Raw genomic sequence first — 21842 nt, forward strand, 5'->3', positions numbered from 1 at the left:
AAAACCCATTCAAACTTCTCTGGAGAGACCTGAAAATAGCTCTGCAGCAACACTCCCCATCCAACCTGACAGAGCTTGAGAGGACTGCAGAGAAGAATGGGAGAAACTCCCCAAATACAGGTGTGCCAAACTTGTAGCGTCATACCCAAGAAAACTCGAGGCTGTTATCGCTGCCAAAGGTGCTTCAACAAAGTACTGAGTATAGGGTCTTATGTAAATGTGATATTTCATTATTACATTTTTTTGTTGAAATTATCAACAATTTCTTAAAACCTGTTTTTGCTTTGTCATTATGTGGTATTGTGTGTAGATGGATCAGGAAAAAAATATATTTAATCAATTTTAGAATAAGGCTGTAACCTAACAAATGGGGAAAAAGTCAAGGGATCTGAATACTTTCTGAAGGCACTGTATGTCGGCTCAATCGGAAATGACCTTTACATTTTTACGTGGATCTTCTGCGATATCTCCACGATAGGGATTGAATTCAGCCCTTAGTGTTTGCTTTAGCCTGCCTGGACTGTCAGATGGGCGGGGTTTGCAATTTTGTGAATTGGTTCCATTCTATCAGACAAGCTCAATCAAGCCCAGTTGAACTATTTCAAATGATTTTAAATAGGACTTGAACCCAGGTATGGTATGAGGAGAGGGTTGACAGTGGAACAAGAACAGCAAGTAAGAGGGAGAATTCTTCCACATTCTTTTTTATTTGGAAATAATAAAAATGAACTCTTTTTTTAAAATATAAAACATACACATCATTTGAGCCACACCTGTTATACCAAACAAGAAATGCTGCAGTGAATACTTTTTTATCTGATCATTTTGTTTTATAGTTGTTGTTTCAGTGGAACACATAAATTGTAAACAATCAGCATTTTTTTCTCTCCTAATAATACTGACAAAATAAAAAGAATAACTCACTGAACATGAAACAAAAAATGTGACGTTTTTATAAATGGGGTTTTACATGGCTGGGGTTGTTGGTTGTAGGGTTCAAAGCATGGAGAGAGAGGTGTAGTGACGACAGCTTTTGCAGATAATATGGCCTGATACCCTAGCACACTCAAGTGTGGCGATTTGGGACTATCCCCTGAAGCCTTGTAGTAAAGTAGTGTCCCTTTGTGACTTTCTAAGTCCAATCGTAGTCTTTAGGAACTTGACAATGTCCCCGTAATCTGACTTGGCCCCTTTCGTAAATATCACTAAACGGTTTGGTTGGTTGAAAAAATATTTACAATATACCTAAATTACTTTCGTTACATTATACTCTAAATAATTTGTGTAATATATGTATCCATATATCTTATCACATCATTATGTTCAACATAACTATACTTTGTATATAAGTTGATCTGATTTATACATATTCAACCATGTAGTCTCAGCCCCATAGAGGTAAACTATGATGTGTACAGTAACAGTAGATTTGAAAGAATGGGCGGTGAGGACTGCTTAGTACGACAGTACAGCACGGGTTCAATAGCTTTAAAAAAAGACATCAACATAATCTTGGTAATCAGTTGGTTTCGAAAAACATTCAGCACCGGAATGAAGGATGTGGACTAGACTTGACTGCAGCTGATAATTTCAAATGTCTTCACGTGATGTGAATGGCTTCGGTTTCTCTTTATATTTAAGTACGAGCAAACTGTACAAGTGCATGCAACATACAAGCGGGCCTACGGTATGTGAAACTAACACACATATCTAGTTCAGTTCAATCTTTTTTTTCCAGTATCGTTTTTGTTTTACAAAATGTGCATGCAGCTTGGAACAGGTCCGAGTCATGCTGGCCACGCCCCCTTTGGTGTGGCAGGAGTCAGCGGGCCTGACGAAGGATGAGCATTGGTGTTCCTGTCCTGAAAGTTCAATCTCATCGGTTACTTTTCACATTCACAGAGATGCAGAAGGGAAATTTGAGCAACTGATGTTTTTTGTTTTTCCAAATAATCGAGACAAAGAAGAAATGAAATGAACCAAAAAATTACATTTGCAAGCAGTATTTTTATATTTTTTTCATTCACTTTTTTTTCTCCAAAAAGTTTAACTTTTTGCCGTAAAAAAAAAATCAAGCTTATTGTGCTTGCGTTTTTGAATCTCAAAATAATGTAAACTGAAGTTTCGGATAAAACCCCTAAACATGTGCTGGGGTGAGGGTAAGGATATTCCAGGAAAACAGCTAAATGAAAGTTCTCGTGATTGTGGACAAAGATACGTCTTTTTTTACAGTGACTTGTTGACACCCTGGTGATAGTTCAAAGTGAAATGTATAATTATATTTATTGGTCAACCTCCTTGGAGGTCTAATATACATCTATACAAAGACAACTGGGTTTGACTTTTTGTAGGTGACTGAACGAAGAAAACAACATTGTAATCCCACACTAATCTCATCGTCAAGTGTAAAAATTGTAACTTAAGATGTGTCACTGAACAGTCCCCTGCATCTCATTGCAGACACTTTATTTAATTTTCTCTATTTCGTATTTTTTCTTTGTGTCTTTTTTTCTTCTCCATGCATACATCAGGCAACGCATCGTAAACCTCATACTCATCATAAAAACATTTTTGTGCCATAAGTAACAAACGGAGAAAAAAAAAGTCAAACGTACCAAAGACAAAAACGAGAGAGCGGCTTGGACCAGCCATGGTAAACATATTGAAAACAAAAAATGATATTTGACAGAGAAGGACCAGTAATGTGAATCCACAAAGTCTAGGCACCAGAAGGAGACCCCTGCTTGCCCCGGACAGACCCCACCCAGAAGCACTCTGCCCTGGGGGCCGAAGTGCTGGCAGTCTGTTTGGGGGCCGGATGGGGGCCACTGCGGAGAGGACATTATGGCACCCCCTGAGGGACAAGGAGGATGACACCTCTATCTTGGGTCCATACATTCCAACGCTAACATACAATTCTTTGTTTATTGATGGTTTGACTAAAAACTACCACCCTTCTTCCTTTCACATTTACATTTCTATTTAGTTTCTTCAATGAATCGAGTGTCTCCTTACCGCTCGACTCCAGTACAGCCTTACCTAGCTACCAAACATTGTTTATTACCGACAGCCCTAGTTCTTAGATTACAACCGCGAAAAAACAATGACGAATTCGTTACTGGAATGAAACACTGAAACCTTACACTCTCTAAAACAAACAAACAAATTAAACGATGCCAGGAGTGATTGTCAGATCTCAACAAAGCTCTTTTTTTATCATTGTGACTCTGTTTCTTGATTGTTGTTGTTCTAGAATCATTTTTGTCCGTTAATCTCTAAGGTGACGTTAATTCGTTTCACAAAGCGGTAGGCTAGCCATAGTCCCATTGGTCCATTAAGATTGGTAGCTGTAGTCCTATTGGTCCACTAGGATCGGGTGCCCGGTGGGCCCGAGGAGCTGTCCAATGACGACTGGGAAGCACGTCGAGTCAGGGAGGCTAGTGTGGGGTCCACTAAGGAGGAGGGTGGGAACAACTTGTACCAGCCAATCACTGTGCTTGTTAAGTCTAGTTCCTCCAATAGGATTTGTGCAACTCCCATGAAGCTTTTGTGGTCCATTCGTCCATAGTCTCCCCAGACGATCACCTGAAGGAGAAAAAAAGACCCCCAAAAATGTATTGATTAAAACCTTTACAGCTTAAATGGTTAAATAAAGGTTAAATAAAATTACAATTAAAATAAAAAAATGGTTTTAATATTATTCAGGGGATGCATTTATTTAATTATTTAATTAAACCGTGATTGAACTTTCTTTATGAAACAAGGCATGCTTTGACCCTCACCTGTAAGACTTTACCCTGTGGGCTCTCCTCGAATTGCAGCGCTTGCTGGTACAGCGGGTCGAGCGTTTTCCGTGCAATCTTGGTTTTCTTTTTGGCTACATACGCTCCATTATTCAACAGATAGACCTTGACATATGGAGCTGACGAAAGAAAGAAATAAAGAAAAAAAGAAACAAGAGGCGGATAAGAATACTCAATTGTGGTTCTAAACATGGTCTGATTGAATTGTTTTCTCTAGGTGGGCGATTACATGGACCCAGATAAAACTACTCCTGGATTAAAAAGCACTTCCAATGGACTTTGCACTGAATTATATTTTGTCTCAATGCAGTCCTCCACCCTTAGGTGGCGCTACCAACAGTGTCTCACCAGGGAGGGATTTGGATCCAGGCTTTTGTACAAGGCCCCGAGCTCTGATCACCTCCACCTCCAGCTGACCCTTCTTGTCCATCATTCCGATCTGAATATCACCTGGGAGGAAGAAGAAGTAGAACAAGTTGACCAAAGATGGTGGATAAATGAAGATGTCCGACTCAGGCCGTTCACTATAGATTATTTTTTGCACAGTTCCAGCTTCCTATATGCACCAATGCGATAGCAGCTGATGTCTCGCCTTCTGTTTTGTCTCTGGTTGACTAAACAGGAACTGGATTGAACCAATCAGAACAGGAAGTAGGCAGGAGATAAGGGGGATGTTCAATCAGATCACGTGATGTCACCGTCGTGTTTTGCATTATGAGTATAAACATTTCCAAAAATCATGTGATCAAAGGTCATGCAGTTTTTGATGAAGACGCCTTCAAGTCGCTGCAGTTGCTTCCCACCAACTGCACCATGCAGTCATCACCTGCATTGTTGGAGGCACTATTTGTCAACCAATCATTAGGGTGTTTTTGTTTGATGAACATGGCCAAAGACGTGCCTAAAACAGGAACCAAATTTACCCCGATTCTAAAGCTCCAAATGAAAGTGATATTTGAGACCTCTCTCTAACCAATTAATTGTACACATGTTTTGTTTTCAGTTTGTGAGTGTGTGATAAAGAGGGGTATAGAAAAGTTAATTTCGACGTAAAGATTTTGTTTTTATAAACACTGCTATGTTGATCTGAGCCTTGCTGTTGGAAAACCACTACAGTGTCTGACTTTTGGCTGTCACAGATGTACCTCCCCCGACTACAGTCGGCTTTGTTAGGCTTACTGCTTGAACACACCTAAGGTCATAAAATAGGAAGTAGTAAGAAAAGTTGGCAATTGAGTTTCTCAAGAGGGAAGTTAGAAGGATATTGAGTTATTGAGGTAATATGGAGACAGAAGAAAGGAAGCTATGTGAATCAATGAAACTGATTTGTTGTCACATCCTGACCAGTAAAGGGGTTATTTGTTATTGTAGTTTGGTCAGGACGTGGCAGGGGGTGTTTGTTTTATGTGGTTCGGGGTTTGTTGGGCTATGTACTTATGTAAGAGGGGTGTTTGTTTTATGTGTTCCGGGGTTTTTGGTCTATGTTCTATGTTAGTGTATTTCTATGTTCAGTCTAGTCTATCTATTTCTATGTTTAGTTCATTGGATTAACCTTCAATTGGAGGCAGCTGTTCCTCGTTGCCTCTGATTGAAGGTCCTATGTATAGGGGTGTTTTTGTAATGGGATTTCTGGGTAGTTGTCTCCTGTTTTGTGTCTGTGCACCTGACAGGACTGTTTAGTGTCGTTAGTTGTTTATGTATACGTGGTTTGTTTTTCCTTCTTTTGATTTAATAAAGAAGATAAGTATACACGTTCCCGCTGCACCTTGGTCTAATCCTTACGACACCCGTTACATTTGTTATCAATTGGGGAAGAGTCACAAAGGAACTATGATAGGGCAATAACATGATGAATAGACAGAATAGAATAGGGGGATATTTACTCACCTATGGCAGGTGTGGCCAGCGTTTGTCTGCCCACCAGCTGGGCAGGACCCAGGCCATCCAGGAAGTCGCTGAACTGGTTGCCTGGCTGTCCCAGTCGCACTCCACCGAAAAGCAGACTAGAACAGAAGAAGAACACAGTCAATATACAACTAATTACCGCATATAACCTATGGGTCTTAGGTTATATTATCTATCGAATTTACTGCAATAATGCTGAAATACTGAGTTGTTTACTTTACAGTGAATGTCAATTCATGTAACATTGGAAAAAACATTTGTACCCATAAACAGAAAGAGGAAGAAAGTGACGAAGAGAGAGGGGTAGAGGAAGGAAAAGGAGAGAGACATACAGTATATAGAGAGGGATATTGAGAGAGAGAGAGTCTGTATTTTGGAGATACTGACTTTCCCTCGGAGTTGCAGCTGTTCATGGTGCCGTTGGTGGACTCTTTACTGGACTGTCGACTCATGTTCCTGGTCATCTCTACAGCCATGCCCGTCTCTGTGCTCCTCTGGATGGATGCACCCTTCTCCTTCTCCTTCTTCCCCTTCCCCTCTGGTACCGGAGAGGAAAAAATATACACAATGTAGCGGATAGCTAAGGCTAATGGCTAAGTTAGCACGGCTAATCTACTGTCTTCCTGAGACCTGAAGTACTATCTTCCAGGCCTTAGTTTGTATGGGTCAGTGCTAAACAACACAACTCTCGAGGATGAACACATTTAGGCCAGAAGGCTTTATTTTGTGGTCCTCTTGAGGAAAACCAGGTGTGGTGCCATGTATTCCTAGCTGCCTCATCGTCATGATAGGACACAGTGACAGAGCTGGGGAACCATGTTACATCTCAGAGGACAAAGGACACAAAAGAGAAATTGAAAGAACCGGGAAGTCAAGGAATCCTTTTCTGTCATTGTGTTTTCACAAATCACAGCTGAACAATGGGTTGGAGAGGGTTGGAGAGATGTTTAGAGAGAAAGAACAACATGTTTTGTTATTTTAAGGTTCCATCCCTCGTCACGTCAACACAACCAACCTAATGCAGACAATGGTGTACCGTACAGTCAATCCTAAAGAAAGATACAGTAGTACATGATGATAATACGTAGGTTGATGTCTATTGTCATGAATCTTTCCCTGGAGGCAGAACTGAGCGATTCCCGCTAGATGGACCAGCTGCAAAGTCAAAATTGGCTTTATTGTAAAAATTCATGATTTGTTTGGTGTGTTTTTTGGTATTAATTTAAGGTTAGCAGTGTGGTTAGGGTTTAGGTTAGACTTAGGCTTAAAATCTGATTGTATGGCTTTATGGCTATGCCAGCTAGTGACCACTCTGCAGAGCTGCCTCTAGAACAAGATTCATGACAAAGAACGCTAACCTTAAATTAATTGTAGTACAGCAAGAATCACCAGTATCAACCATAAAACAATATGAAAGTATTCAAGCTTGAAAAATGTAAAAACAAGTCCTCCTTACCTTCTCTCTCTCTCAACCCAACATGAATTCTATGATTTTGTCAGCAAAGAGGGCAACTATCACACAGAACACCAATCGTACTGCTATACTATATAACAATGGGGAGAGAGGAGAGAGGCACGGAGAGACCCCCCTCGGCCCTAGTTTCCTTTATAATGGCTTTTTATGTCAGCTACAAAGAGGAGTGCAAGAAATGAAGAGGAAGAGAGTGCAGTTGGAGCCTTTCAACTACCTCTCTCTCTGTCTCTCTGCTTCCTCTCTCTCCCCACCCTACAGTGAGTCCAGCCAGGCTGAGAAAGATTCCTTAAAGTCTCTCTGACTGAAAGCTTGGCCGCAGCGGGTGTCATCTAGAGTAGAAACATGTTGTTTTGAAACTCTTTATAACAATCTTTTTGTGGGTTGCATTCGTAAGATTAGAATTCCAGCATCAGGACTTTTGGTGCGCAGTCACGTAAACGAAAGGTCAAGAGTCAAGAGTGATGACGCACCTGCTTCTCTGTTTTTTTTACTCTTATTCAGATGGAAGTGCTATAAAGTAGTTCAGGTCACTCTTAACCCTAAAAACATCTGAGAACTATCATGTCATGGCCACTTGCTGATAGTCCGTAATGTCTCATTTTTACTGTCTGTAATGTCCAATTGTTAAATGTCTGTCTACCACCGTCTTTCAATGTAAACCGTAAATCAAATCAAAATACCAGAGCCACATTTTCAAATCACAACCATCCCGAGCGTCTCCTTCATTTGGGTGAGGGTCAGTTTTGACCTTTGAACTCACCCGGGCCGATGATCTGCGACGTGCTGCGACTACGTCTGTTGGAGACGATGGAGACCACCCTGGCACTGAGGCTGGAGCGTCTCTTCTTGCCACCCATGCCCACCGTGCCCAGCGCCGTATCTGATTGGCTGCCGTCGGTACGCTCTGACGCGTAGATTTCACCGCTCACGCTTGTGCTCTTCAGCATGGTCCGGCCTGGCGCCGCACGAACCTGCCGACTAGAGGGAGAGAGAGGAGAGTAAAAGTTAAATCTGGAATCACAGTCTTGAGATATGAAATGAGCAGAGGAACTTATAACACAAGGGGTTACCTTCACTTTAGTGGGTGAAAACACAATAGTCTAATAAACTTCAATAATTTATAAGGATCTTATACAGTATGATATGAGGCATACAATTATTGGTGAGTGATTGTAATGAGTTTATATGATATTGATGATATTGATATTGATGATACAAGAAAGCCTGAACAGACTCCAAAAGATCTCAAAACTAAAAAATTATCTCAATGATCTCAAATTATCTAAAATTTCCAAATACGCTTCCAAAATCCCACACAATTCAGCAATATGCCTTATGTGTCCAATGTCCATCATTGCCAGTCTTTTGTAATGGTCGATAACACTGAAATAGAATTAAAACACATTACAATGTATTATATATATATCAGTGGAGGCTGGTGGGAGGTGCTATAGGAGGATGGACTCATTGTAATGGCTAGAATGGAATCAATGGAAGATATCAAACACTTCAAACATATGGAAACCACGTTTGACTCCATTCCATTATTCCACTCCAGTCATTACAAGGAGCCCATCCTCCTATAGATCCCCCCCACCAGCCTCCTCTGATATAAGTATATATATATATATATATATATATATATATATATATATATATATATGTGTGTGTGTGTGTGTGTGTGTGTGTCTCTTTTGTAATATAAATGAGTCTCTCAGTCTCAGCCAATAGCCTTAGCTGTTCAGGCTTCTTCTCCTCAGACAGGCCAACATACAGCAGGGACAGATGACACTCAGTGCTCTGTGGCGCATTCTAGGGGTTCGGAGGAGCTGGTGCATGTCCATCCCCTCTAAAGGGGTCGGGGTGCTGCAGGAGAGCCCCGCCACACTGCCCCCGTCCCGCATACCCATTGTGGACCCTCTCCAAGTGACCAGGGAGCTAGGGAGGGGTAGGGTGGCCTGGGGCCTCTCCTCAGCCCCGTGGAGGGGGGTGATGAAGGGGCGAGGGCCAGCGGTGGGGTAGGGAGGAGGGTACTCCAGCTCAGAAGAGGTCCAGGGGGGGTCTGGACAGCGGGAGCACAGGACGCATGCCAGGAGAGATCTGAGATACACACTGATGTACAAACACACACGCAGACACACAGAGGCACAGGACACAACAACGAAAGTTGACACACACAACAATCAGAGACACACAACCACTTGCACAACATTAAATCAAGCCAAATAAACATGGAGACTATATCACATGTGATGTTTTATGTCAGCACAAACTACCAAACACATTTCCCCGCATTGAACAATTAAGCCATACACTGAAATTGAATAATGGGACTGACAGAATATAGCAGCCTCAGATGGAGAGAGAAGAAGGAGGTTTGAGGAAGATGGGAGGAGATAAATGGACAAAAACGGAAAAGTGGTGCGTGCATATGTATTCACTCTTTTGCAATGAAGCCCCTAAATAAGATCTGGTGCAATCAATTACCTTCAGAAGTTCTATAATGAATTAAATAAAGTCCACCTGTGTGCAATCTAAGTGTCACATGATCTCAGTATATATACACCTGTTCTGAAAGGCCCCAGAGTCTGCAACACCACTAAGCAAGGGGCACCACCAAGCAAGCGGCACCATGAAGACCAAGGAGCTCTCCAAACAGGTTAGGGACAAAGTTGTGGAGAAGTACAGATCAGCGTTGGGTTATAAAAAAATATCCGAAACTTTGAACATCCCACGGAGCACCATTAAATCCATCATTAAAAAATGTAAAAAATATGGCACAACAAACCTGCCAAGAGAGGGCCGCCCACAAAACTCACGGACCAGGCAAGGAGGGCATTAATCAGAGAGGCAACAAAGAAACCAAAGATAACCCTGAAGGAGCTGCAAAGCTCCACAGCGGAGATTGGAATGTCTGTCCATAGGACCACTTTATGCTGTACACTCCACAGAGCTGGGCTTTACGGAAGAGTGGCCATTGCTTAAAGAAAGAAATAAGCAAACACGGGGACTGGGAAACAAGTCAGGGACTGGGAAACTAGTCAGAACTGAAGGAATGATGGATGCCGCTAAATACAGGGAAATTCTTGAAGGAAACGTGTTTCAATCTTCCAGAGATTTGAGACTGGGACGGAGGTTCACCTTCCAGCAGGACAATGACCCTAAGCATACTGCTAAAGCAACACTCGAGTGGTTTAAGGGGAAACATTTAAATGTCTTGGAATGGCCTAGTCAAAGCCCAGACCTCAATCCAATTGAGAATCTGTGGTATGATTTAAAGATTGCTGTACACCAGCAGGAACCCATCCAACTTGAAGGAGCTGGAGCAGTTTTGCCTTGAAGAATGGGCAAAAATCCCAGTGGCTAGATGTGCCAAGCTTATAGAGGCACACTCCAAGAGACTTGCAGCTGTAATTGCTGCAAAAGGTGGCTCTACTAAGTATTGACTTTGTGGGGATGAATAGTTATGCATTCTTGTTTGTTTCACAATAAAAAATATTTTGCATCTTCAAAGTGGTAGGCATGTTGTGTAAATCAAACGATACAAACCCCCCAAAAAAATCAATTTTAATTCCAGGTTGTAAGGCAACAAAATAGGAAAAATACTAAGGGGGGTGAATACGTTCGCAAGCCACTGTAGCTACAAACAAAACAGAGTTACATTTTTACAGTCTGCCGTGAAGTGTTCACCCATGTATATGGTACCTGGATATCAACAACGGACACAGGCTAACAAGCGCTCAACTCACACAACGCTCTCTATAGAACTACCAAAGGAAAATCCTTATTTCCAGCGTGTGACTCCAATTGTTGGCCAGTACATGCTGTAACTGTATGTTTTGTATCCGCCATGACTACAGACACTGGGGACACGCCCGACACAGCTCTGAGAGGCTACACCAAACGCTAACACGCAGCCGGGCCAGTGCGTAGCAAGGAACAGCCGCTGACCTGCCACTGACAACCGACCCAGCCATCACCCACCCCTCATGCTTTTCTCTCTCGCTCTCCACATTCAACAAAAGATGGACAACACAGTTGTGCGAGGCACTGGTAGGGGCGTCCGCGGCCATGGAGGGAGCATCTAGGCGTTCAGCAGTGAGCTCCTTTGAATCTGCTGGGGACTTGAGTGGTATTAAGTGATTAATCTGTGACAAGTTCCTAGTTGTCACAGGGAAAGGTCTGATGGATACCTTCATTTGGGAAAAATATATTGAACTTGATGCAGCTAAAGAAAGGAATATTACTCTTCATGAAGAAATAAACAAATTTGACCAAGCGCCTTGAACTGAATAAGTATTCCATGAGACTATTGGCATCTTTGAATGCTTCCTATCAAAACATCCAAGAAGATCATAATGGGACCTTCCTGGACTATGATCAATTTCCGCCACTGCACCCCTCTACTACCTTGAACCTGTAACGATCGTCTGAAAGAGGGGACCAAGATGCAGCGTGGTAAGTGGTCATAATTTATTTTAAATGACGAAACACTTAAACAATGAAACAAAAACGAAAGCCAACAGTTCTGTCAGGTGAAAAACACAAGACAGAAAACAACTACCCACAAAACCCCAAAGGAAAACAGTCTGCCTAAGTATGGCTCCCAATCAGCGACAGCGATGTACAGCTGTCCCTGATTGAGAGCCATACCAGGCCAAAACAAAGAAATACAAAAACATAGAAAAAAGGACATAGAATGCCCACCCAAATCACACCCTGACCAAACCTAAATAGAGACATAAAAAGGCTCTCAGGTCAGGGCGTGACAGAACCAGAAAATGGCTGCTCATTGTTCGACTCCAGGTGAGCGTAAATGGATGTGTGTCGGAACCAGAAAGAACGAGAATAATCGTTCTCGGCGCGCCTGCCTTCTTCCCCCGCGTCCAGACTTAACACTTTCAAATCGCTTTTAGCCCCTGTACCAGCTGTTTTCTGCCGGGAACTTGGGTGTTCCCGCTATGGCTGTGGATTTCGAATCAAATCAAATGTTATTTGTCACATGCACCGAATACAACAGGTGTAGACCTTACCATGAAATGTTTACTTACAAGCCCTTAACCAACAATGCAGTTCAAGAAATCGAGTTAAGAAATTATTTACTAAATAAACTAAAGTAACATTAAAAAAAGTAACACAAGAAAATTACATAACAATAACGAGATTATATACAGGGGGTACCGGTACTGAGGCAATGTGCAGGGGTACAGGTTAGTTGAGGTAATATGTACATCTAGGTATGGGTAAAGTTACTATGCATAGATAATAAACAGCGAGTAGCAGCAGTGTAATAACAAAGGGGGGGGGGGGGGGGGGGTAAGTCAATATAAATAGTCCGGGTGGCCATTTGATTAATTGTTACGTAGTCTTATGGCTTTGGGGTAGAAGCTGTTGAGAAGCCTTTTGGACCTAGACTTGGCGCTCCGGTACCGCTTGCCGTGCAGTAGTAGAGAGAACAGTCTATGACTTGGGTGACTAGATCTTTGTCAATTTCTGTGTTGTGTTGTTGTCTACCCTTACCACCTGGAGTGGCACATCAGGAAGTCCAGGATCCAGTAACAGAGGGAGGTGTTTAGTCCCAGGATCCTTAGCTTAGTGATGAGCATTGTGGGCACTATGGTGTTGAACGCTGAGCTGTACTCAATGAACAGCATTCTCACATAGGTGTTCCTTTTGTCCAGGTGGAAAAGGGCAGTGTGTAGTACGATTGATATTGGGTCATCTGTGGATCTGTTTGGGCGGCATACGAATTGGAGTGGGTCTAGGGTTTCCGGCATGATAGAGTTGATGTGAGCCATGACCAGCCTTTCAAAGCACTTCATCGCTACCGACGCGAGTGCTACGGGGCGGTAATCATTTAGTCAGGTTACTTTCGCTTTCTTGGGCACAGGGACTGTGTCACGTCCTGACCACAGTAAGATGTTATTTTCTATGGCAGAGTAGGTCAGGGCGTGACAGGGGGTGTTTTTCTATGTTTTGTATTTCTATGTTCATGTTCTAGTTTTGTATTTCTATGTTGGTTTTGTTTGGGATGATCTCCAATTAGAGGCAGCTGGTCCTCGTTGTCTCTAATTGGAGATCATACTTAAGTTGGGGTTTTTTCCACCTGGGTTTGTGGGAGATTAATTTTGAGTAGTGTATGTTTCACCTCTGTGTCACGGTTTGTTATTTTTGTCATTAAGTTTATTTATGTATTGCATAGTTTGACAGTATAAATAAAATGTGGAATGACACACATGCTGCACTTTGGTCCGCTCCTCTCTACGACAACCGTGACACTATGCTGGTCTGTTTGAAACATGTACCTCTCCCTGTCCTAGTCAATCAATTGGCTGAGCACAGCCTGGACCACCGCAGCCCACCTCCGCTGGGCTGTGCTCTCTGGATCAGAGCTCTGTCCCTTTGGCTGTTGTGGCCTGCACGCAACCGGCATCTCAGCAGCCCTCTTTTCAAGTGAGTTATGTGGCTCTGGCCTTGCAATCAGCTTCGAGACACAGCAGAGGCTGGATCATTCCGGCTATTGTGATAGGGAGTTCGATGGTGAGGTATATATCGCTACCTGGTGCAAAAACGTTGTGTTTTCCTGGGGGAAAGGTTCAGGATATCACCAGGTGCTTCCTGTGGCTGTGAGTCAGTCACCAGGGGCTGATACTGTCATGGTTCATGTGGGGTAGAATGACATTATGAAGGGCAGCTCATAAAAGCTGAAGATGGATTTTAAAGAACTGATTGGGTCACTACTTCACACTACGAGACTATTGCAGCTCTGTGGGTGTAACATTTGACAATTTTGATAACTTCTGGAAACAAAGCTCATATTATATGGAGGATGGTATCCACCCAAATCATTTGGGTTCCTTGACCCAAGCCCAGTTGATTTAATCCCTACCATTGTGTCACTGAGTTGTCATAATGTTCCAGCAAAGGTATATTATCCCAGGGGTGTTAGAAGACAATGTAAGTAACCTAATTTATGTCCCCCTTACTGCCCTGAATGCCTCTGCTGATTCTACAGCTATTGTATGTAATTACATGCCTATGAACCAGTGTTATACTGTTAGCACTGGGGTGGTGTGCCCTAGCAGGAAGTCCACTGTGTGCAGCTCAATCAATCATTTGCTAGTAACAGATGACATTCATATTCTGACAGTCTCTGAAACTAACTTAGATAATATCTTTGATGATACAGTGGTAGCATTACATGGTTATAACATCTACAGAAAAGACAGAAATGCCAAAGGTGGAGGTGTGGCTGTTGTTATTCAGAACCACATTCCTGTAAAGCTTAGAGAGGATCTTATGTTAAATACGGTTGAAGTAATATGGCTACAGGTTCATCTGCCTCACCTAAAGCCCATTCTGGTGGGAAGCTGCTATAAACCACCAAGTGTGAACAGTCAGTATCGGGATAATGTGTGAAATGCTTGATAATGTATGTGATATCAATAGAGAGGTATACTTTCTGGGTGATTAAAATATTGACTTCGCTTTCATCAAGCTGCCCACTCAAGAGAAAGCTTCAAACTGTAACTAGTAACTGCAACCCGATTCAGGTTATCAATCAACCTACCAGGGTAGTTACAAACAGCACAGGAATGAAATCATCAACATGTATTGGTCACATCTTTACTAATGCTGCAGAAATTAGCTTGAAAGAGGTATCCAGAGCCATCGTACGTAGTGATCACAATATAGTAGCCATATCTAGGAAAACCAAAGTTCCAAAGGCTTGGCCAAATATTGTGTATAAGAGGTCTTACAAGAAGTTTTGTAGTGATTCCTATGTTGTTGATATTTAGAGTATGTGAAGAAAACTACACTATGAAACAAAGATAAATGACAAAGAATGATAGTAAAAAGCTTTGGATTACCTTAAATGACATTTTGGGCAAAAAGGCAAACTCAGCTCCATCATTCATTGAATCATTCATCACAAAACCCACTGATATTGCCAACTCATTTAATGATTTTTTTCATTGGCAAGATTAGCAAACTTAGGCATGACATGGCAGCAACAAATGCTGACACTACACATCCAAGTATATCTGACCAAATTATGAAAGACAAGCATTGTAATTTTGAATTCCGTAAAGTAAATGTGGAAGAGGTGAAAAGATTATTGTTGTCTATGAACAATGACAAGCCACCGGGATCTGACAACGTGGATGGAAAATTACTGAGGATAATAGTGGACGATATTGCCACTCCTATTTGTTTTATCTTCAATTTAAGCCTACTAGAATGTGTGTGCCCTCAGGTCTGGAGGAAAGCAAAAGTTATTCCCTTACCTAAGAATAGTAAAGCCCCCTTTACTGGCTCTATTAGCCGACCAATCAGCCTGTTACCAACCCTTTGTAAACTTTTGGAAAAAATGGTGTTTGACCAGATACAATGCTATTTTACAGTAAACAAATTGACAACAGACTTTCAGCGTGCCTATAGGGAAGGACATTCAACAAGCACAGCACTTAAATGACTGATGACTGGCGGAGAGAAATTGATAATAAAAACATTGTGGGGGCTGTTTTGTTAGACCAGTGTGGCTTTTGACACTATCGATCATAGTTTATTGCTGGAAAAATGTACGTGTTATGGCTTTACACCCCCTGCTATATATTGGATAGAGAGTTACCTGTCTAACAGAACACAGAGGTTGTTCTTTAATGGAAGCCTCTCCAACAAAATCCAGGTAGAATCAGGAATTCCCCAGGGCAGCGCTCTAGCCCCTTACTTTTGAAAATCTTTACTAACGACATGCCACTGGCTTTGAGTAAAGCCTGTGTGTCTATGTTGCGGATGACTCAACACTATACACGTCAGCTACCACAGCGACTGAAATGACTGCAACAATTAAAAAAGAGCTGCAGTTAATTTCAGAATGGGAGGTAAGGAAAAACTAAAAGCTTTGTATTTGGGACAAATCATTCACTAAACCTCAACTAAATCTTGTAATGAATAATGTGGTAATTGAGCAAGTCGAGGAGACTAAACTGCTTGGAGTAACCCTGGATTGTAAACTGTCATGGTCAAAACATTTTGATACAACAGTAGCTAGGATGGGGAGAAGTTTGTCCACAATAAATCGCTGCTCTGCATTCTTAACAGCCCTATCAACAAGGCAGGTCCTACAGGCCCTAGTTTTGTCGCACTTGGACTACTGGAAACTTGCAATTGGCTCAGGAACAGGGCAGCACGGCTAGCCCTTGGATGTACACAGATAGCTAACATTAATAATATGCATGTCAATCTCTCCTGGCTCAAAGTGGAGGAGAGATTGACTTCATCACTACTTGCACTACATGTTGAATACCTCTCATGCATACCCCACAAGACATGCCACCAGAGGTCTCTTCACAGTCCCAAGTCCAGAACAGACTATGGGATATGCTCAGTACTAAATAGAGCCATGACTACATGGAACTCTATTCCACATCAAGTAAATCATGCAAACAGTAAAATTAGATTTAAAAAAACAGATAAAAAATACACCTTATGAACAGAGGCGACTGTGAAGCAACACAAACATAGGCACAGACACATGCATACACACACACGATAACATACACACTATACACACATGTACACATGGATTTTGTGTTGTAGATATGTGGTAGTAGAGTAGGGGCCTGATGGCACACACTTAATATGTTGTGAAATCTGTTGTGAATGTATTGTAATATTTAAAAAATTGTATAACTGCCTTAATTTTGCTGGATCCCAGGAAGAGTAGTTGCTGCCTTAACCAGTCTTCATTATACAGTATGAATCCAATATCTCTTATCAGGTAACTTCAAACTGACCTGGAGCCAGTCTGCAGCAATCTGAGCAACCAGCGAACAACCCACCACATTCCATTCTCTCTGCAGTCCACAATAGCCATGATCTATCTCTTAGAACGTATGTCAAAGGCCCTGGGCCCTCTGTTTAATAACCACTCTGTTCGGATTGACACGCACACACACGCACACGCACGCACACGCACACACACACACACACACACAAACAAACACAGACTTCAAAACATTATGCTGTTAATAAGGGCCTGCCCAGGAGAGGCTCAGGGGATTGGGTCATTTGTCTGTGTCAGCAGGCAGGCTGTGGTGGACTGGACTGGTCAGCCGTAGGGACGTTAGGGCTGTGCGGGGAGGGAAGTTATGGGTGGGGTTATGTGAGTGAGGCCGTTGGGGTTATAGGACTATGGGATGGTTGGCTAAGAAAGTATAATAAGACTGTGGTGGGTTTGAGGGGACACTAGTTTGTACATGTAAGGCTGGTGGGTTTGAGGGAACACTAGTTTGTACATGTAAGGCTGGTGGGTTTGAGGGAACACTAGTTTGTACGTGTAAGGCTGGTGGGTTTGAGGGGACACTAGTTTGTACATGTAAGAATGGTGGGTTTGAGTGGACACTAGTTTATACATGTAAGGCTGGTGGGTTTGAAGGGACACTCGTTTGTACATGTAAGGCTGGTGGGTTTGAAGGGACACTCGTTTGTACATGTAAGGCTGGTGGGTTTGAGGGGACACTTGTTTGTACATGTAAAGCAGGGGTGTCAAACTCATTCAACGGAGGGCAGACTGCAGCAGGTTTTTGGTCTTTCACTTCAACTAAGACCAAGACAACCAGGTGAGGGGAGGGGAGTTCCTTACTAGTGACCTTTATCCATCAATCAAGTACAAGGGTGGAGCGAAAACCCGCAGACACTCGGCCATCCTTGGAATGAGTGTCACGTCCTGACCCTAGTAAGATGTCATTTTTCTATAGTAGAGTAGGGCAGGGTGTGACAGGGGGTGTTTTGGGCGAATCTATGTTTTATATTTCTATGTTGCAGTTCTAGTTTGTCTATTTCTAGGTTGGGGTTTATTGGGTTGACCTTCAATTGGAGGCAGCTGGTCCTCGTTGCCTCTGATTGGAGGTCATATTTAGTAGGGGTGTTTCTGCATGTTGTTTGTGGGTTATTGTCTTTAGAGTAGTGTGTGAGTCTCTCTGCGTCACGGTTTGTTGTTTTTCTATTTTCAAGTTATTAAGTGTATTGCATTCAGTTTCACTTTTAATAAATATGTGGAAGTACGAAAACGCTGCATCTTGGTCCGCTCCTTCGAACAGCCGAGACAATGAGTTTGACACGTGATGTAAAGCCAGGTAGGTTTGAGGGGACACTAGGTGACAGTTACAGTAGGTGGTTGAGGCTGTTTACAGGTCACAACAAGAGCAATAGGGTTACGGGGACCATGGTTAGTGGGTACACAGCGATTATGTGAGGTCCCTAAAATATAGGCCCTTGTCTGCCATGGCCCATTGTAGGTCCCTCCATCCCGTGACAGAGCGAGGGACCTTTTCTCTTTTCTTTACCTGGCATCTTTGGGGTCCCCAGACACAGTGTGTCTCCTCCTCTTCAGCTCTTGAGAGAACCGTCTCTTCCCTGCTGCCCTCATCCTCTCCTGCTCTCCATTCATCCCCCACGAGATCCTCCTCTCCTTCTTCTCGTCCTCTAAAGACTTGGACCTGTGTCCATTCATTTTGGGTTTCCCCACCGTGTGTGTTTGTGTGTATGCAATGCAAGTATTCATAGAGAAACACGATCATGCAAAAAGATTGAAACGTGCACCAATTAGCATGCAGAAAAAAGACAGACGAAATGAACCCAGACTGACAGAAGAACAAACTCCAACTATGCTTTTGATTTCTTCAATATATTCAATTGGTTCTTGATGCTCAATTACCTTGTAAATGATCTCGTAAGAACATATGAAACTAAATTAAAGTGTCGAGCGGGGGTACCGACCTGAGCCGCCCGCGTGGGCGTTCTGATTGGATGGACATGTAGGATGTGCTGCTGAGGCGTGAGGCACTGCTGGCGCGGGATAGGGCCGACGCGTCACTCATGTCGCTGTCTGACGAGCGGGCCGACACGTTGTCAGAGCTCCGCCGCTGATCCGCATACATCTGGAGGCGGTGAGAGAGGAGAGAGGAAGGTAGTTACTGTACATAGTTACTGTACATACAGTAGGTCCAATAAAATACTGGTGTCTAGCTGAGGTTTATGTGTAGATCTGCTCCACAACAGTGGTGGAAAAACTACCCAATTGTCATACTTGAGTAAAAGTAAAGATACCTTAATAGAAAATGACTCAAGTAAAAGTGAAAGTCACCCACTAAAATACTACTTGAGTAAAAGTCTAAAAGTATTTGGTTTTAAATATACTTAAGTCTCAAAAGTAATTGCTAAATATATACTTAAGTATTGAAAGTAAAAGTAGAAATCATTTCAAAGACCAGAAGACACTATTTTCTTGTTTTTTTATTTACAGATAGCAAGGGGAACACGCCAACATTCAGACATAATTTACAAACGAAGCATTTGTGTTTTGTGAGTCCGCCAGATCAGAGGCAATAGGGATGACCAGGGATGTTCTCTTGATAAGTGCATGAATTTGACCATTTTCCTGTCCTGCTAAGCATTCAAAATGTAACTTTTGGGGTTTCGGCGAAAATCTATGGAGTAAAAAGTACATTCTTTTCTTTAGAAATGTAGTGAAGTAAAAGTTGTCAAAAATACACTGCTCAAAAAAATAAAGGAAACACTTAAACAACACAATGTAACTCCAAGTCAATCACACTTCTGTGAAATCAAACTGTCCACTTAGGAAGCAACACTGATTGACAATAAATTTCACATGCTGTTGTGCAAATGGAATAGACAACAGGTGGAAATTATAGGCAATAAGCAAGACACCCCCAATAAAGGAGTGGTTCAGCAGGTGGTGACCACAGACCACTTCTCAGTTCCTATGCTTCCTGGCTGATGTTTTGGTCACTTTTGAATGATGGCGGTGCTTTCACTCTAGTGGTAGCATGAGACGGAGTCTACAACCCACACAAGTGGCTCAGGTAGTGCAGCTCATCCAGGATGGCACATCAATGCGAGCTGTGGCAAGAAGGTTTGCTGTGTCTGTCAGCGTAGTGTCCAGAGCATGGAGGCGCTACCAGGAGACAGGCCAGTACATCAGGAGACATGGAGGAGGCCGTAGGAGGGCAACAACCCAGCAGCAGGACCGCTACCTCCGCCTTTGTGCAAGGAAGAACAGGAGGAGCACTGCCAGAGCCCTGCAAAATGACCTCCAGCAGGCCACAAATGTGCATGTGTCTGCTCAAACGGTCAGAAACAGACTCCTTGAGGGTGGTATGAGGGCCCGACGTCCACAGGTGGGGGTTGTGCTTACAGCCCAACACCGTGCAGGACGTTTAGCATTTGCCAGAGAACACCAAGATTGGCAAATTCGCCACTGGCGCCCTGTGCTCTTCACAGATGAAAGCAGGTTCACACTGAGCACATGTGACAGACGTGACAGAGTCTGGAGACGCCGTGGAGAACGTTCTGCTGCCTGCAACATCCTCCAGCATGACCGGTTTGGCGGTGGGTCAGTCATGGTGTGGGGTGGCATTTCTTTGGCCGCACAGCCCTCCATGTGCTCGCCAGAGGTAGCCTGACTGCCATTAGGTACCGAGATGAGATCCTCAGACCCCTTGTGAGACCATATGCTGGTGCGGTTGGCCCTGGGTTCCTCCTAATGCAAGACAATGCTAGACCTCATGTGGCTGGAGTGTGTCAGCAGTTCCTGCAAGAGGAAGGCATTGATGCTATGGACTGGCCCGCCCGTTCCCCAGACCTGAATCCAATTGAGCACATCTGGGACATCATGTCTCACTCCATCCACCAACGCCACGTTGCACCACAGATTGTCCAGGAGTTGGCGGATGCTTTAGTCCAGGTCTGGGAGGAGATACCTCAGGAAACCATCCGCCACCTCATCAGGAGCATGCCCAGGCGTTGTAGGGAGGTCATACAGGCACGTGGAGGCTACACACACTACTGAGCCTCATTTTGACTTGTTTTAAGGACATTACATCAAAGTTGGATCAGCCTGTAGTGTGGTTTTCCACTTTAATTTTGAGTGTGACTCCAAATCCAGACCTCCATGGGTTGATAAATTGGATTTCCATTGCTTCTTTTTGTGTGATTTTGTTGTCAGCACATTCAACTATGTAAAGAAAAAAGTATTTAATAAGATGATTTCATTCATTCAGATCTAGGATGTGTTGTTTAAGTGTTCCCTTTATTTTTTTGAGCAGTGTATAAATAGTAAATTACAGATACCCCCAAAAAACTACTTAAGTAGTACTTTCAAGTATTTTTAATTAAGTACTTTACACGACTGCTCTCCAATACCCAAAGTGGCATCTGTTATAACTGACAATGAAAAGGTAATCAGCATGGAAAACTTTTTATGTGTGAAGGACAGTGGCCATCTTGAACGACAGTTAATATACTGTAGCTCTAGGTCTAGAACTATATAATTACAACAGAGTTGTAATGTTAAGTTGGACCAGGAAATAGTGCCTGTCTTCCAGCAGAGAGATGCAACAGTACTGACCTCTCGTTTGGTCTTGAGGTCCGTCCCGGGGTCATGGGAGGCTGAAGGCCGGTAGGAATGTACTTTCATGTTCATCTGTCTGGCTCGCTCCTCTACTGCTAGAGCTGGGAGAAAATTACTTAATTAATGAATACAGTAATAATACAGTAAATTACACAAACTCACAACTTTTCAGGTGAATGACAGTGAAGGTGAATGATGTAGGGTGAAGTTGGTCCTAGACGCT

At 42.9% G+C, this 21842-nt stretch overlaps 1 protein-coding gene across 7 annotated transcripts in view; it reads right to left on the reverse strand.

The window, feature by feature from the left end:
* Positions 1 to 688: 688 nt before the first annotated feature.
* The window catches only part of LOC115147236 (regulating synaptic membrane exocytosis protein 3), a 43984-nt gene continuing 22830 nt past the window's right edge, over positions 689 to 21842 (reverse strand). For 5 of the 7 annotated variants that reach the window (XM_029689357.1, XM_029689360.1, XM_029689363.1 and 2 more), the window contains 9 exons: positions 21617 to 21720; positions 18967 to 19127; positions 18534 to 18686; positions 7943 to 8160; positions 6096 to 6246; positions 5691 to 5806; positions 4152 to 4253; positions 3783 to 3922; positions 3367 to 3585 (listed from right to left, as the gene is read on the reverse strand). In XM_029689357.1, coding sequence (XP_029545217.1) covers positions 3367 to 3585; positions 3783 to 3922; positions 4152 to 4253; positions 5691 to 5806; positions 6096 to 6246; positions 7943 to 8160; positions 18534 to 18686; positions 18967 to 19127; positions 21617 to 21720 — 1364 coding nt within the window. Of the gene's footprint in view, positions 3586 to 3782; positions 3923 to 4151; positions 4254 to 5690; positions 5807 to 6095; positions 6247 to 7942; positions 8161 to 18533; positions 18687 to 18966; positions 19128 to 21616; positions 21721 to 21842 lie in introns of all 7 variants that reach the window. The other 2 variants (XM_029689356.1, XM_029689359.1) reach the window with 2 other exon arrangements.

This window comes from Salmo trutta, chromosome 14 (genome assembly GCF_901001165.1).
Source record: "Salmo trutta chromosome 14, fSalTru1.1, whole genome shotgun sequence".
Classification (NCBI taxonomy): domain Eukaryota; kingdom Metazoa; phylum Chordata; class Actinopteri; order Salmoniformes; family Salmonidae; genus Salmo; species Salmo trutta.